The 16,615-nt window shown below is 41.6% G+C and overlaps 2 protein-coding genes across 2 annotated transcripts in view; one reads left to right on the forward strand and one right to left on the reverse strand.

The window, feature by feature from the left end:
* Positions 1-5,180, reverse strand: part of GALC (galactosylceramidase) — a 39,912-nt gene extending 34,732 nt beyond the window's left edge. Inside the window, exons 1-3 of the mRNA XM_050897299.1 lie at positions 4,971-5,180; positions 3,929-3,997; positions 1,953-2,016 (exon numbers count right to left, since the gene is read on the reverse strand). Of these exons, the coding sequence (XP_050753256.1) occupies positions 1,953-2,016; positions 3,929-3,997; positions 4,971-5,180 (343 nt within the window). The remainder of the gene's footprint in view (positions 1-1,952; positions 2,017-3,928; positions 3,998-4,970) is intronic.
* Positions 5,181-13,532: 8,352 nt separating this feature from the next.
* On the forward strand, positions 13,533-14,570 carry GPR65 (G protein-coupled receptor 65). The gene has a single exon (XM_050898319.1). It carries the CDS (start codon positions 13,533-13,535, stop codon positions 14,568-14,570), a length of 1,038 nt encoding a protein of 345 aa, XP_050754276.1.
* Positions 14,571-16,615: the final 2,045 nt, after the last annotated feature.

A 16,615-nucleotide genomic window follows, 5' to 3' on the forward strand; every position in this document is an offset into this window, starting at 1 on the left:
GTTACACATTATAAAGTTTTATGTATTGCTCACTGCCACAGTATGCAAGCACATATCCCCAACATGGTTCACAAGTTCTTTGGCATGCATTTCAAAGCAAAATGAGCAGTGGGAGGGAACACGCAAGACTTGTCACCCTTCATTCTTAGCATATTAACTTAGCATAAATTTAATATTTTTTATTTTTAAGGGACTATGCCTGCTTTTAACATCAGAATGTGATGAACTATTGGGCATTTTCTATCCCTAGCTATGATAATACTAAATCTATATTCATTATTATCTTGGTCCCAACAACCACCAGGGAAGTTTCAGCATTAAGATCAGGAGGGAAAAAAACCCAAACATTTGTAGAAGCAGATTATATCTCAACCAAAAAGCAAACAAAAGAAGGTTACAGTTTGTTTCTTCTGTGCAAGGCAAGTCCAGGGAGAGAAAAGAAAGGAACTGCCATGAAGTTTTTCCGTGACAGGAAAGAGATTTTTTTTATTTTTATAGTAAAAGACCTAGTTTATAATTTCCACAGTGTCCCATGACTGCAGGAAGAGCTTTTGGAATTGAAGGCTATGCACTGAATTGCCTCAGGCAAAGGTAAACAAACTAGAAAGGTGCAAAAGAATCAGTGTTGCATGGGAAGTCATTACACACAAAAGTCAATTAACAACTTGTGCACGCAACTGCAACAATTACTTATGCTAAACTATATGCCTCATTGTACAGAGATCTCTTCTGATGAGACTTTTTTTTTTTTAAATGAAGCCTGCTGAAACAGCACATTTCATTACAGAAAATAGGGTTGGGTTTTTTACCTTACTAACACTTTACTATTTGGAAGTTCTATTTGTCAGAGACATAGAACAACAATTACATTCCAAACTTAAGACTCTTGATCACACTTCAAACAGACTCCTGATCACACCTCTGAGGTCAGAATAAGAGCTGCAGTCTAGTGTGTTAAGACATATGCATCTTACTGTTCTCCTTCTAAAATCTGGAAAGCCATCACGGAAGTATGTAACATTCTCCTTAGCCAGCAGCAAGTATGTTCGAAGAGAAGGTCTGTGCATGCATGAAGACTACTCCATTCTCCTCTAACCAGCAATTTATTGACCAAATATCAAGCTCTTAAACCCCGTACAATACTTTTCACCATGTTAATTTTTCTTCAGGAAAGTAAACCAAAGAATGAAAAACAATATCTAATTACACAAACAAAGACATTTATAAAAATATATATATAAAATGCCACAAATACAGGTGCTATGCTTTCTATTTATTAACTGAGTCTGCTCTAAGTCTATTCTTGAAGTGGCCAAGATTTACTTCTGGGGAAAAAAAAAAAGAAACAATACGAACTGTAGTCTAGTTACTGCTTCTCAGCTTCCAATTACAAGCAGTTACTAAACAGTTTCTCCTATATGTAAATATAGTAGGCTAGGCAAATTACACCAAGACATTTTCAATTGCAATTGCGGCCAGGCAAAAAAAAAAGTAGTGCCTACTGTCAGACAACACTACTCCAGTGAAATGTAGCAGCTCATTAAACCAAAGAAACATAACTGCTTCTGACTAGCTGTCTTCACATTTTCATGCTTTTAAGATATAAACTACCTAGTCCTACACAAGTTTTACAGTTTGTATTGCAAAACTGGTATTTGAGAAATGCTCTGTAATTCAGTAAGCTACTAGAGCTTCCTTAATCTTGGGGGGAAATAAAGAACTCATTTGCTCCAGAACGCAACCTATCAACCATATGATAGTGAGAACCGTCTCTGGAACGTTAGTGTAAATTTCTCTTCTACAAGTTAGCAGACATCGTTTATGTTTTTCTGCAACTTCAGTACAACTACAGAATGCATCTCTATGCTTCAGCTAAAGTGACACGTGCAGGACATGTTACTTATGGCATCACTGCAACAAGAAGTTAAACCCTGCTCACACAAAATCCATACCTGTTGATTGTCCATCACCTCCAATCTCTACTTTGAGGATATGTAAAGAAGCACCAAAATTTGGCTAGAAAAAAAGAGAGACAGAAAAACAGAATCCTGCTGTTAACAAGAAAGCAATAAACAAGTGTACAATTTTGAGGATGCTAAAAAATGAATAATCTTTTTTTAAACACCCATTATCGATGCAATGAGAGATTACAAAATTCCACTTCAAAAGAAATCGAGCAAGATAAATAGTACACTTAGCTTTAGTCAGTTTCACTGACTCTTGCACCATTAACAAAACTTCTCTCCAACTGTGCAGATTTTAAATTGGTTATGCTCAAGAAAATACTGAAGCGCTCCTAAAGTAGAACATGGGCTATATGAGGAACACAACAGTATTTTTAAAGTTATTACAAGTCAAGCTTGTTTTCTTTTAAAATCAAATTATTGACATTAATATTTCTGTAAGTAACTTATTCTTTGGTGTAAAGGTTTACACTGCCTATGTGAAAGAGCATACATACGGGTCAGAAATAATCTGCTAACAACAGGCAGAAAGGCAAGACGGAAAAAACCCACCAAACTAGAAAACAAATGGCCACCTAGTCCACTATCCTCTTTCCCTGGCATCTGACTGGTGGAGCAGGATATAAAATTCAAGCTCATACAGGTGATCCTACTCCTAGTATGTTCTTCCAGCCATTAGTGGCTTAAGAGTTGCTCAAGCCAGAAGTTACAACTAATCATTATTTTAATAACCACTAACAAGCTGGCCTCCTCCATGGAATTATTCAAGTACAATTTTGGCATCCAAAAAAAAGTTTTAAGATGCGAGAATGCAGTTTGATTAAAAAAATATGCTGCATAGACGACAGTTTGCTTGGCTTACAAGTTTTGGATTTTTTTATTTGTTTTTAAATAAGAAGCAAATATTCCCAGTTTACCATTTCTCTTCCTGACATTTCTGATTTTAAACTTCTAACACATTTGCTCTCCCATCCCCATCATGAAAGTTGACTGACATTAAAAGACAAGGAGAATGAGGCAAGGTATACCCCTCCCAGGTATCTCATGACAGCTTAAGAGGTTTTGGTGAATGAACATGTCAAAAATTCTTTGAAAATCATGATTTCTCAGCTAGATTTTCTTTTACCACATGCCTATCGATTCCTTCAGAAAACTCATATTTGTAACACACAGCTTCGGTCTCAAAAAACCACAGGTTTTGATCCCCCAGTCACACATTATGCCTTACTCTATCCTTTAAAACCAATTCTTTAAACTGCACAGTAAATTATTCCCCTCTAGCCATCTGGATTACATTACTTGAAAGTGACATGACATTCTCTTCCAGCAGAGTAATTTACAGTGCCAAAAGCAAAACAAGTTATTACCATCCAGTGCAACAATCTTACCATATATTAAGTTGGGTAACTCCACAGGTTACACTTGCTAACTAAAGCAGCTTGCAAACCAATAACGTTCACACACCTTCTAGAGTAACTGCACTTATACTTGAGATGAGTTTGGAATAGATATGCTATTGAAATGATGCAGTCTGCACAGTCATTTTCACGTTATGTGAATCTATCTGTACTCCAAAAACATCAAAACTGTCTCAAAGACCCACTTCCTGCAATCGCTATGAACAGCTAAACCCCTCATTTTAGCCACAAAAATGATTTAATTCTCATTAAGCCCACATGGATGACCAAAATATGTTGAAAACGTATTTTTAAAGCATATTGTGAAAACATAAAAGGAATTTTCATAGTAATTTGAAGAAATAGGCTCCTGAACAACATGCTGGTTGTCAAAAAACAGCTAAAACGTAAGGTTCTGATAAAAATCAACATTAAAGTAGATGCTTTACAAGATGGGATTTTGTCAAATTTCAGGTAGTACTGAATACACTATAGGAGTTCCAACATTACACAATAAGAAATTCTGCATTAAATTAGACATTATTGTAGCAGTGAAACCAACTTTACCTTGAACAGATAATCTAAAATCTGGGTGCGATAAGGTTCTTGGTAGTTCACCAGGAGTCTAGATGTGGCCTAAAATGGAAAGAAAACATGAAAATATGAAAACCTAACTTTCAAACACGTAAGTACATCCCAGTTTGTCAGTCTAGGACTTTCACATAGCAACTACATCTACAAAAATAATTACGGCAGCAGGAACTCAGCTAAGCCCCTACAAAAACTCTCTTCTAACCCTTCAGTTGTGCATTTCTGGTTTCATAGATTGCAATTGCCTTGTACTCCAGTTACCTGCAATTTACTGCAAAGAGAGTGCAGAGAACAGAGAAACAAAGAGATCTCACAGACTTATCTCAAGTGAAACGCAGCTGCCTCCCAGCACCGTTTCGCCCGCTCTACTCGAATCTCCCTGCTTTGGCTCACCGTATACCAAAGGCAATGGGAGCTCACGGGGCACACAGGCAGGAGGGCAAGGAAAGCAACTCAGCAGGTCCAAGAGTGGGTTAGAACTCGCAGGATCTCACAGCTCTGCTGGCTGGACTACAGGAAAGCATACGACTGGCTGTTGGCTCATCCAGCGTTTTAAAACTCAGAGACAAGTAGCTAGGAAGACCCTCTACAGAAAAATCCCACCCTGGCTTAGCTCTCCTCCAACGCCACCGAGGACGTGGCTGGCCCCCGGCACCCCGAGCAGCCTGATGAGAAAGAGCCACTGAGCAGCTGATCGGCGGACAGGCACAAACCAGGGCCCGGCTCCAGCTCTCCTCACAGCCAGGACCACTGCCCGTACAGCTCCAGGACTCCCCCTCAGAGCCCCGCTCACGCCCCCCCTCCCCCCCCCCCCCGGCCCCCCTCCGCCCTCACGGTTCCCCTCAGACTTCTCCCCTCCCTCACCTCTCACGGCTCCCCTCAGAGACAACCCCCTCCCCCCGGCACAGGCCCCGCCGAAGCCTCGAGGGCCGGCACCGAAGCCACCAAACACTCCCACTGACGGAACCCCCTGCCCAAGCGCCCGTTGCAACGGCCGCCCCGAGGAGGGTATTAGCACCACAGCGCCGGAGGAGCCCCCACGCCCGCCGGCGCCGCTCACCCCGCCGCCGCTGACAGCCCCGATCCCGTCGAACTGCCTGCCCAGCCCGCCGGCATCGTCCAGCACGTAGGTGGCCGTCGAGAGCGCGGCGGCACCGACCCCGGGCGGCCCCGGGCCCCAGCTGCAGCCAAGCAGGAGCCAGCCCCACAGCAAAGCCGCGCACCCCATCCCAGCCCCTCCGCAAGGCTCCGCGCAGCCCGCAGCGTCCCGGGCGCGCCGCCCCATCCCTACAGCAACTCGCCACTACCCGGCTGGGCGCGTCACGTGACCGCACAACCTGGCAGTCACCTGGGGGCGGGGCGTCAGCACCCTTCGCCGCCATCTTGCTAAAGGGAAAGGTGAAGGGAGGGGAAGGCTTTCAGCCCTTACGGGCAGCCCCCCTCCCCGGGTTGAAGTTAGTGGTTGCCATTTTGAGAAAGGGCAAGGCAAGTTCCGGCTGGTGGGACGCGTACCGCCATGCTGGAATTGGGCACTGAATAGCGAGTGAAGCTATTGTGGAGCCATCTTGGGTGTTGGAAAGCTGACCGGCTGTGAGACGAGGCGGGGTGTGGGCTTCACGGCTGGACTGGGTTTGGCTGGGAACACACAGGGAAATTGCGTTTAGTGCAGCATAAGCAGCCAGGCTGTGAGGGCTACACCAAACTGACCTTTTTTTCGGGGCCTCTGACAAGGCACGGCAGTTTTCCTGGGAGAGGAATGGTGTTTCCCAGTGAATCTCTCATTTCCAGGCCCTCGCCAGCAGCCAGTTTCCTGGTTTTGCCCTGCCCTCAGGCTGCCACAAATCCCTCGTAAAGTCGGCAAAAATCAGCACTGTGAAGGAGAAAACTCCAGCGCGCTGTGAGACCTTTGATCGCTTGCACAGGAACAGGCAGGGAGTGGCGCTAGGGCACAGGGCCAGGCCCGGAGAGGCCCTGCCCCGGAGATCCTGGCAGCCTCACGGGCTTCCCCGGGTATCCCAGTTGGCCCCAGTTAGATCCGCAGGTGCGTCAGCAGGGCCCCAGAGAGGGATCAGGAAAGTGGGGTTTGACTTGTGCCACTAGTGGGGCTGAACAAGCCTTTCTGTTTGACAGCCTTCATGGGGCACACTGCAGGGCAGCTGCTTAAAAATACGACCAGCTGAGATGGTGCTGTGCCACATGTTAAAAGTTTCCGTGAGGATAGCCAGGGTGTTCCCTCAGGCTCCAGCTCATGAAAGCATTCAGCTTAGAGGAAAAGTAATCAGGAGACTGGTGATCAGCTTGATTATCCTATAAAAATCCCTGAAGGGGAACTGTCTGTCTGCTGACCTTCAGTGTTTTACAGAGGCGATGCTTCATGTGCTTAAAAGAGGAATGAGGCACCAGGAGATGCAGTGACTGACGTCGTGCAGGCAGTGTGTTAGAGCTGTGGAAAAGCCCAGGTTTTGCACATTTCTGTCCATAAAGAATGCTGTTATTCGAGCCACTGCCTCTCTCGTCCATGTCATTGAGGGATCTAATGTCTCAGTGATGACATTACCTGACTGACGTTTCCTGTTTATTTCTTTTTTAATAACAATACCAAACACTCACAAAACATTTTGGACTTTACAGCGATATCAAGCATTAACTAATGAACCTGCTCACACCCAAATGAGCTATACAATGTCATTATTACATGCAGAAGGACAAAGTGACTTCCTCAAGGCTACAGTGAGTCAGTGGCAGAGGTAGAATTATGCTAATGGTCCTAATTCACATTCGTTCTAGCAGACTGTACCGCTTTGCACACCTGGAAGGTTTGCAAAACCATCATGAATTATTAATTGGTTAATTTTGGTAATTTCTTAAATTAATGCATCAATTTATTCCAGGTAGAAGGCTTCACCTGTGGAATTCAGTCTCTTATTCACTCATAGGAGCCTAAAAGTGTCAGCTTTCAAAACTCATATTTCCGTTCTATGATGTGCCTCAACAGAACAGCAGAACCAGCTCACCAGACGTTGTTCTTAGTAGGTACCATGTTAGTAAAAGGCAGGTGAAAAGTGATAAAACAGGTCTTTGTCAAATGACTTTTCTCTCAGTAGAAATAAAGGTTTGACTGAAATTTATTTTAGAAATTAATCTAACCAAGTGGCTGGAAAGCCTCCCTTTCGCCAAACTGGAGGGGGGCTATGATACCAGTTCAGGAATGACCACAAGTATAGAATGATTTGGTAATTTAGACTTCATATAACAAGCACATCAATAGAAAAACTGTGGATGAAAAAGTCATGCTCTGGCTGGAAAAAAGAAGGAACCAAATCTCTGCATCCAATGGCTAAATATTATAGAGCTGTCTGATACTGTTCTCAAGGAAGTCAGTATGTCCTATTTTAGAGCTTTTAAATTTGCTTGTCTGTTTCATTTCTCCTTAGCATGTGAATCATCAAACAGGCCGGTTTTTGTGTTACCCAATAGATGTACATTTAAAGTGAAATTGTACCCAGTTTCTTACAAGCAGAATTGAATCGTTCCAAACAGAATTTAAGAAAAAAATCAGAGCACACAATAAATTATTCTGATCACAGAGGGAAAACAGAAACTGTGCTCATGTAACAATTTTCCACCTAATTGAATAGAATTATCTGTTAAAAGAATCACTCCTGTGAAAGCTGCATCCAACCTCAGCTTCAGTTTATATAAAAATATATAAATATGCAACCTGTTGCAGTGCATAAAATTCTGTTATCCTTTGTTAACTAGAACTGTTCACAAACTTCCTCCCATCAGTAGGCAAATGGGAAAAAACAATAATACAAACTCTGAAAATAATTCTTTTTACACAAACTCCTGAAGTAATTGTGAGGTATTTTTATGGGCTCTTCTTAGGTGGATTCTTATATGATTCTGTGATAAATTTGTTGGGAAAGGCAAGTGACAAGTCCTTCAGTCAAAAAAAGACCCTGTGGTTTGAACATATACAAGTAAACACAAATAAATACATACACACTCCACAGTATTTTATTTCTGTGGAGTGGTTTCTCTGCAGAATGTATTGTGTCCTAAACAAGAGGTTTGTAATATACTCCACTCATGTAATTAGGCAATATTTTCAATAAAACTTTTATAAACTTCCTAAAAGTATTCCTAGATTTACCAAGGTTGGTACCATCCTTTGTGCATACTTTTACGTAACTATGTTGCCTTTTTTCCAATGGATAAGTTTAGATTAACAAGGTATAAAAAAACAAAAGGAGGCAAAAAAAAAAATTGAGACATGTGAGCTGTTGCCTCATTGGTGTATCCAAGAGCAGCTTCCTGTTGCTTTATCTGGTGAAGCAGTTTTTCTTCTCAGAAGCAGACACGGGTTACGCTACTGATGGCATCACAGTGAAACTGCTACGCGGTGACACATGGCTGCCTAGGTAAGTGTTCAAAATCCAAGAAGTCAGATACACAACTTATGTTCTGGTACGGATTTCAACCTGGCTCTCCCTTAATGTGATGCTGACATCATATAACAAAAAGAAGGGACACAAAAGGGGCTGAAAAAGATTGCTTTGGGAGAAGGAGTATTTCACTCCCAGCACAAGTGAAACATGAGACAAAAGGGCAAACGACATCAAAAGACTGAATTAGGAAAGACATGCCAGCTTGATTTATTGTTGTAATGGTATTGCCATGATCAAAATACCTGTTGCTTAGGAGAGAGGGGAAGGGTGGAGGAGAACAGTATTTGGGGGTGAGTTTTCAGGATTCTGAGCTGTCCTGTCTTCACTGCAAAAAGTGCCTCAGGCCTCACAGGGGGTTCCAGTAGCTCTTCTATTATTGACTTCAGTATTTTATGGCACTAACAAGGTACTCAGCGCTATTTATATGAATATACACAATGCTTAAAACTTAGCAGAAAAATAAGCTGTGCTAAAAATAGCTTCTTAGAATACCAAATTTCAGGTGCACAAAAATATTTTGTACAGCATCTTTCTGTATGCATAGAGGAAAACATGATGCACATAAAGATATAGCAAAATAATACTTGCCTGCATGGCCTACATCCTAAAAAACATAGCTTTTTTTTCTATTTGCTCATGTTAACAGAATTTTTGTGCTCTGTAAAACAGTCCATAAAGTGTATCTCAAAGTTAAGACTGAGCTCTTTTAGACCTTGTTGAGTCTCTACAGAATCTCACGGAGACCAGTGAGAGAAATTTAGTGTTGCATGAGGGAAAAATGCTGTTCATTTTAAGCAAAAATGTCCATGTTACTGAAAGGCATACTTCAACTCTCCTAAACTGTGAAGTTTTTCAGAATTAAGTTTTGAGATATGCTCATTAGGGAAAAAGATCCAGCTATGGAAGGTCCTTGTACTTGAGGAAATCAGCTTGCACTATAACTTATTTTGAGAACACAAAGCAGTCTGCTTTGTTGAAATTGCTTTGAGAGAAAAAAGAAATCAAGACGACCATCTGTCCTTCCATCTTATGGCTGATCTACAATAGCACTTGTACGGCAGCTACTGCACTAGCTCACACAACATGGTTTTCTTCCCCTGAAACTTATCTAAAAAGCAAAGTACTGGCAAAATCTTATCACATTATAATGAATATTGCTTACAGCAACTTGCCCTTTTATGAACTTGAATTTGAAATAAAGGGTGAAATGTATCAGTCGCAGATGTTTCCAAAATTAAACTGGTGTTTATTAGGTAATGGAAGTTGTTTTTTTTAATTAGTGACAAAACTTTTCTGTTAATAACACAAAATCCTTACAGTCTTCTTCATCTTTCCTAATTTCCCAAACTATAGTAGAATTCATTTATTTGAAAAATAAAAGAGGCTTTTCCATTCTTCCTTTAGAAAGCTGTTTACAGATAAGAGTATGGAATATCATTTTGTATTTGTGCTTAGGAAAGTGTAACTTTATACTTACTTTCAAAATGTTATAAATGGAGAGACCGTATAAAGCTCTCCTTGCATCTGAAAAAGATACTGTAGGAAGGCATCAATACAAATACAATATGTAATGAGTACTTTTCTCCAGAAACTTTCACAACGTTCCTTTATAGGCTTGTTTGCATACATTACTTGAAGCGTAGCATTTGCTAGTCCAGTTCTCTAAATTTTATGTCTGACTGACTTTTTTCAGAGTTCTTGTACAGCAGGTTTTCTGTAGCAAAATGACAAAGAGGGACAATGATAATCATTGAATAATGTGGCTAAAAGAAAAAATTACTGTTGAGAATTTTTTTTTTCATTTGAAACACATCTGATACCAAAACAAGTCTATAAAATAAGTCACAAGTCTACAGAATTAGTCACAGTGGGTTTGGACCATGAAAGTCAAACCATTAGACTATATTGTTAAACAGAAATTCCTCGATAGTTTTTTAGACAAAATTAACAATCAGTGGGAAAAATTATCAAACATTGTGATTTAGGATAGCCGTAAGCCAATACCATCTTCCTGGGCAAAACCAGCAGGTACTCTCAGTAGCTGAGAGAAGACCTGGGAATGCTTCAGATCATGCATTCAGGTAAGACAAATAATTTTGCATTATGTAGTCCTAAGTATCAGAAAAAACCTAAGCAAGGAAGTATGATATGGACCACTTCCCCTGAGATAAGGCCCCAAGTAATTGTAATGAAATGTGTTGTAATCAGGGCAAAACAGCGCTTTGTGCTTTTATGTTTCTGTGCAAGAAACTGCAGCATGCATTGCGGTATACTTCATTTGCTGGCTCTTTGACACACTTCAGTAGAGGTCATCAATACATGCCAGAATGACACACTTCTAGTTATTATTCTCACTGAAAGCATGTCCTCATGTAAGTAAACATCAGTGTGTCATCGAAGCTGGGACATGGATTACCTGGGGAATTTTAGGCAGCCTCCAGGGCTTTGTTCATAGAAACTATTGATGATACTGGTTAAAAATAAAACCATGGGGTACAGTGACCTGTGAACATGAAGGACAGAAAAAAATTGCAGAGGTGGCAAATTTCATGTGGTCTCAACTCTCTTCTTTGAATCCCACCTTGAGTGTCCCAGCCTGCTGTTGGCCAGTTATATCTTAAGATACTAGTTCCTTAAGGCAGATGGCAGAAGAGCAAAGCAAGGTCTTGCCCCAAAGAACATGCGGTTTATTCAGACACGTCCCATATAAGGGCAAGTGTTTTACGTTATGATCAGTGAGATCAACAGAGCAAAACTTTAGAAACAGTGAGCTAAAAAGAGAAAGCTGAAGAAATAAAGGTGGGTGGTGTGAAGAAGTTGGCATGTTGGTCTGTGAGTAAGTATGAAAGAGCTGATAAAGGTAGCTGTGAGAGGAGTTGTGAGTAACATGGAGACAAGTCGGGAGCTTATAAGGGTGAGAAGTCTGTAATATAACAAGTTCACTAACAATGGAGAAAGAGTTTGTGGGGGAGGGAGAAGGAATTCCAGTTTCTCAGTCACGTGACTAGTAAACACTGCCTCATACACTTGCTACATTACACACATGCTTCTGAAAGGGCACGTTTCCCTTTTAGACGTGAAGAGGCCTGTCATAGGAAAAGAGATGCTAAAATGTGATTAGAAGAAGAGGTAGGTATTTTATCTTTTACTCATCTGGTCAGCCTGCATATGTTTGCTTTGCTTTAGGTGAGAAGTGGGTCAGCAAAACCCTGGAATCCAATTTCTAGAGCTAGATTTTTAATTCGTGATACTTATCTATACTGGTAAACTTACGATGCCCTATTTACCGTGTGGTTTTATTAAACCACATCGAAAAGCAGACATCTTATGTTTGTCTTAAATATAGACACTGCGTTTTTTTTTTTAATTAGTCATCATGTAAGTAAAACTGCTCAATGGACCGAATTGGCAAGTCCTTTTCAAGAATTTTCCTTGTCTTTCAAGCCTGTGAATGAATTTAGCTCTGACTGTCAAAAGTTAGCCAAATTGATCAAATAAAGAAGTGGCTGGTAAAATTAATTGTGTGCTTTCTGACTAGTTTTGTCATTGCTCCTTTTTTTTCTGAATATGCATCAAAGTGGTTTTTTTATGGAAAATAGATCCATATAATAACCTCTCAACAGAGGCAATAACCTACTTGGGTTTCTCTGATAAATCTACAAACCTCCACACACACATGCATGAAACCCATAAAAGGCAGAATGAATTTGCCTACCACATGGGAAAATCCTTGCACCCAAGTTGTCTTCAGTTTGAGCTGTTTCCTATGTGGGAACAGTTGTAGATGGTGCTATCTTGCAGCCTACTCATTCTACAACCTCATCACCTCCTCTGCTGGCAGTCTAGACTCAAACCACAGATAAGTTATCACAGGCCATCTCTGAAGCAGTGTATTTGGCAGTAGAACTGGACCACATCAAATATTTCCCATTCTCGTATTTCCTGAACTTAACAATTAGGTCTTTGGAGAATAGAATTACTGAGTGTCAGAGCTGTGTTATAATCAGTGAGTAACACCTGTCTCATAGCTATGGTTGTACACCCTTTCTTACTTAAAGATCAGCTCTTCTAAGTGCTTCTAAGGCTCACGCACACAACTGCTCCAGTCCCACTGCTTTAGTCAGGGCTGCCGTTTTACTGTTATTTTCATGTTGAATCTGTTGACACCCACAGCCCTGGTAGTGCCTAAGATAAGCTTAATTGCTAATGGTTTTATAAACTCATGCATGGCAACTGTAATTCTAAGAGGAAAGAAGTGTGAATGAAAAATTGTACTCAGAGACTCTCCACCTCATATGAGTCTAAGTGACACCCTGGCAGATTCTCCTGTGCATGCAGGAACCCAATAGCCTGCCAGGTTTCACATGAGGGTTCCTGGGACATGCAGTAAGCTTTGCTGGAATAGCACAGTTGATGGTAGGTTCTTGGGGGATTGCATACAAAGGAGGGGAGGGGAAGCAGGGAAGTGTGAGGATGCGACAAGACAAGAGAGTGATTCGCGACAGGGAGACATACCAGCCATACATTCCCCTCTTCTGAGCAGATCCAACATCTAGTGGTACCTGAATCCCTGTCTTTCTATCTTTGTCTCTCCATTGACTTAGAGGGGAGGAGGTTATTGGGGATAAGAAATCTGGCATATTCGTATGGCCAAAAACCCTATTCTGCTCACCAGAGTAATAGAAAGTGCACTTCTGTTATTTGTGGTGCACTTTCTGATCTCCTTCGACTCTCCCACAAGAGGGACCTGGGATTGCAAGACCCTGCCCCTCTGGAAGTGTCTTAATTACTCATCCTGCTTCGGCTGTAGAAGCTTGCATCTAACTGACCTTGACCATCTTAGACATTTGGGTTCCTCTTCCTATGCACTCCTAACTCCAGAACTGTTTAAAACCTTTGATCTCCTGCAAACACAGTTTCTTTCTTCTAAAAAAAACACCCACCAAGAAGCTCATAAAAAACAAACAAATATGTTGTTATAGCTGACATCTTTCCTTTTTGGTAACAGAAGGCTGGAATCTTACCAACCAGGTCCTGAAGAACTAACAGATGACCACCCATCAGACTACAGAGGGTTTTTTATTGCATCCAGGCTGGAATTAGCCCAAAGATACTACTCGGGGTGGACAATGAACAACACCACTAAGTGCCATGATGATCACACCCTGGATAAGTATTTGTTTCCATTTGTGTACAGCATTGTGATGATGATCAGTATTCCCATCAACTGCATATCCCTCTATGCATCTTGCATTCAGGTGAGGAAAAAGAATGAGTTAGCAGTCTACATCTTCAGCCTATCCCTGGCTGACCTTTTGTACTCTCTGATTCTGCCTCTGTGGATTGATTATGCCTGGAATGGAGATAACTGGAGGCTCTCTGCCTTGCTTTGTCAGATTTCTGCCTTCCTTATGTATATGAATTTCTACACCAGCACGGCGTTCCTTGCTTGCATCTCTGTTAACAGGTACCTGGCATTAGTTCACCCCTTGAAGCTCCAGCACTTGCGCACAAGAAGATTTTCGTTGATTGTCAGCATAATTGTTTGGCTTCTGGAAAGCATCTTGAATTCAGTCATATTGGTGCACAAAGAAGTATTCAATGATCCTTGCAATTCCACTAATCATACATTATGCTATGATAAATACCCCCTGGAATGGTGGCAGGTATGGATAAATTTATTCCGGATATGCTCAGGGTACCTGGTCCCTTTGATAATCATCGTGTTTTGCTACCATAAAATCTACCAAGTAGTGAGGTGTAATCAAGCCACAGTAGATGAAGAAAAGAAAAAAGTGAGGAAACTTATTCTGAATATCACAGTTACTTTCATTGTTTGCTTCACTCCTTATCACGTTATATTGCTTATTCGCAGCATCAAAGAACCTTACACCACTGACCCACAGCTTTTGCAGTTGATGTATAAGGTTTACAGAATCACACAGGCCTTAACAAGTTTGAATTGCATTGCTGATCCCATTCTTTACTGCTTTGTAAGTGAAACTGCACGAACAGACATACTGAATTTGCTCAGGTGTTGCTTGTGCCTACAAAAGTGTGAGGGAGACCAAGTGAAAGACCATGCTCTGTGCAGTTCTGCTGCAAAGAGCAGTGCACTGATCACCTACAGAACTTCCTGTGAAACAGAGACTGTCAAAAACACCTGAGCAAGCACATTCAAAGCAAAATTGGATAACCTAAAGGGGAAAGAAAGAAAAATTCTTCCCCAGTCTGTACCTAGGAAATACTCCAAAAGTCACAGATACTAATCTAAGTGAAACCAGTAGCTGGAGCTATTAAGAACTTATTACAGGGTCAATTAAATCAATGGAGCATCAACACGTATCTTTAAATGAGGCATGGTACATAAATCAATGTCAACAAACAAACGCACAGTCAAGAAAGATGACCATGACACACTGACAAAATTACTGAGGATCCCCCACAGAATTACCTCCTGTCGCAGCTTATGAGAAGATCCCTCTGCATGTAAATTACAAATTTCTCCATTACAAAGAGCCACTTTCATTGTTTTCATGAGTTCCTGTTTGTGTGTATTTATACTTTCAATTAATTTCACATTCCAAGAGAGGAACTTGAGAGGCTGAGGAGGCTGGGCTTGTTCAGCCTGGAGAAGGGAAGACTTTGGGGGACCTAATGGCAGCCTTGCAATACCTGCAAGGAGGGTATTGAGAAGATGCAGCCAAGCTCCTCACAAGAATGCATAGCAGGAGGACAAGAAATCATGTGCATAACTTGAAGCAAGAAGGGTCAGAGTTGATATAAGGAAAAACTTTTGAACTATGAGGACTGCCTAGCAGTGGAACAGATTGCACCAAGATGTTCTGCATGCTCCATCCTGACAGGTTTTCAAGACCCAACTGAACAAAGCCCTGAGCAACCTGGTCTGGCCTCATAGCTGACCCTCCTTTGAGCAGAAGGTTGGACTAGAGACTTCCTGAGGTCCCTTCCAACCAGAATTGTCCTGTGATCCTATGAACTGTGTATGTCACTATTCTGACTGTTGCCTTCCTCTCTAAAAAAGTATGTTCCAGTCCCTTCTTTGTTTCCATTTGCTGGATTTTGTTTTGTTTTCATGTGGGGTTTTTTTATGTAATACCTTCTTATATATTATGAAGGAAAAAGTATGCAAGCAGCAGTGCAAGTTACTTCACCACAGATTTGTTCCTGTGCTGACGTATGTATTTTGCAACAGAATATGAAATTTCACTGCAGCACTGGAATAAAAGCAGAACCGAGCTTCACTGTAACTTCATGGAAAAACTAACTCGGTGGTTCATTTCTAGACATTTCACATGCCAGAAAGGTTGGAAAGTTAATTCTATTGGGGCTTTTAATTTATTTTGAATAAAGAATAATGAAAACTAAGCAACAAAACTGAGTGAAATTTAACTTATGCATCAGGGAGTACTGAGAGCTGGCTGCTCTGCAAGGGACAGGGAGCCAGGAGCTGAGGGTGACAGTCAGGCAGGCTGGGCAGCTTCCTCACTGAGAAGCCACGCAGTCCCACGGCACCCCAGTGAGGCAGACTGAGCAGGTCCGGTGATGGTAACCAGCATTGGCCAACAGCTCTGTGATCACCAGACAAATCCATAGTGACGAGGCAGGTCTGAGGTCAAGCTGGGAAGCCAAGTCAGGAAGGCAAGGTCGGGATCAGCAAAGTACAGGGCCAGGCACAGCCACACCATGTCAGCATTGGCCTCCGCACAGGCAGCCGAACCCTAAGGACTGAGGAGAAGAGACCACAGACTCTGTTGGTAAACTTAGGGCCCAGACCCTGTGGAAAGAGCTTAATTTCCACAAAATTTGGCCCTGAGATTTTATACTTTTTAATATTCCCCCAGTGCTCATGAAAGCCATAGCTTGGACCAGCTTACATTGGTATGTGTGGATGTTTTTCATAGCACTGTTTCCTATAGTACCTCCCTGCATTGCTGAAGATCCACTTCAAGATAAAGGAAAACAATGACGATGGCTGGTCTGTAGGCTGGGCTTCATGAAAAAGCTCAGATAAGTTCAGAGTCCTATCACTTTATGACAATAAAATGTAGGTACCTAATCCCTTAGATTGTTCTGAAATGCTCAGTCCATGTGTTCAAATCACGACCCTCTGGAGAAATGAGGAAACTTTTAGATGTAGAGACTACAATGTCCTGTACTTCAGTCATTTGTATATTTACCTCATTATTCT

The sequence above is a fragment of the Gymnogyps californianus genome, chromosome 5 (genome assembly GCF_018139145.2).
Source record: "Gymnogyps californianus isolate 813 chromosome 5, ASM1813914v2, whole genome shotgun sequence".
Taxonomy (NCBI): domain Eukaryota; kingdom Metazoa; phylum Chordata; class Aves; order Accipitriformes; family Cathartidae; genus Gymnogyps; species Gymnogyps californianus.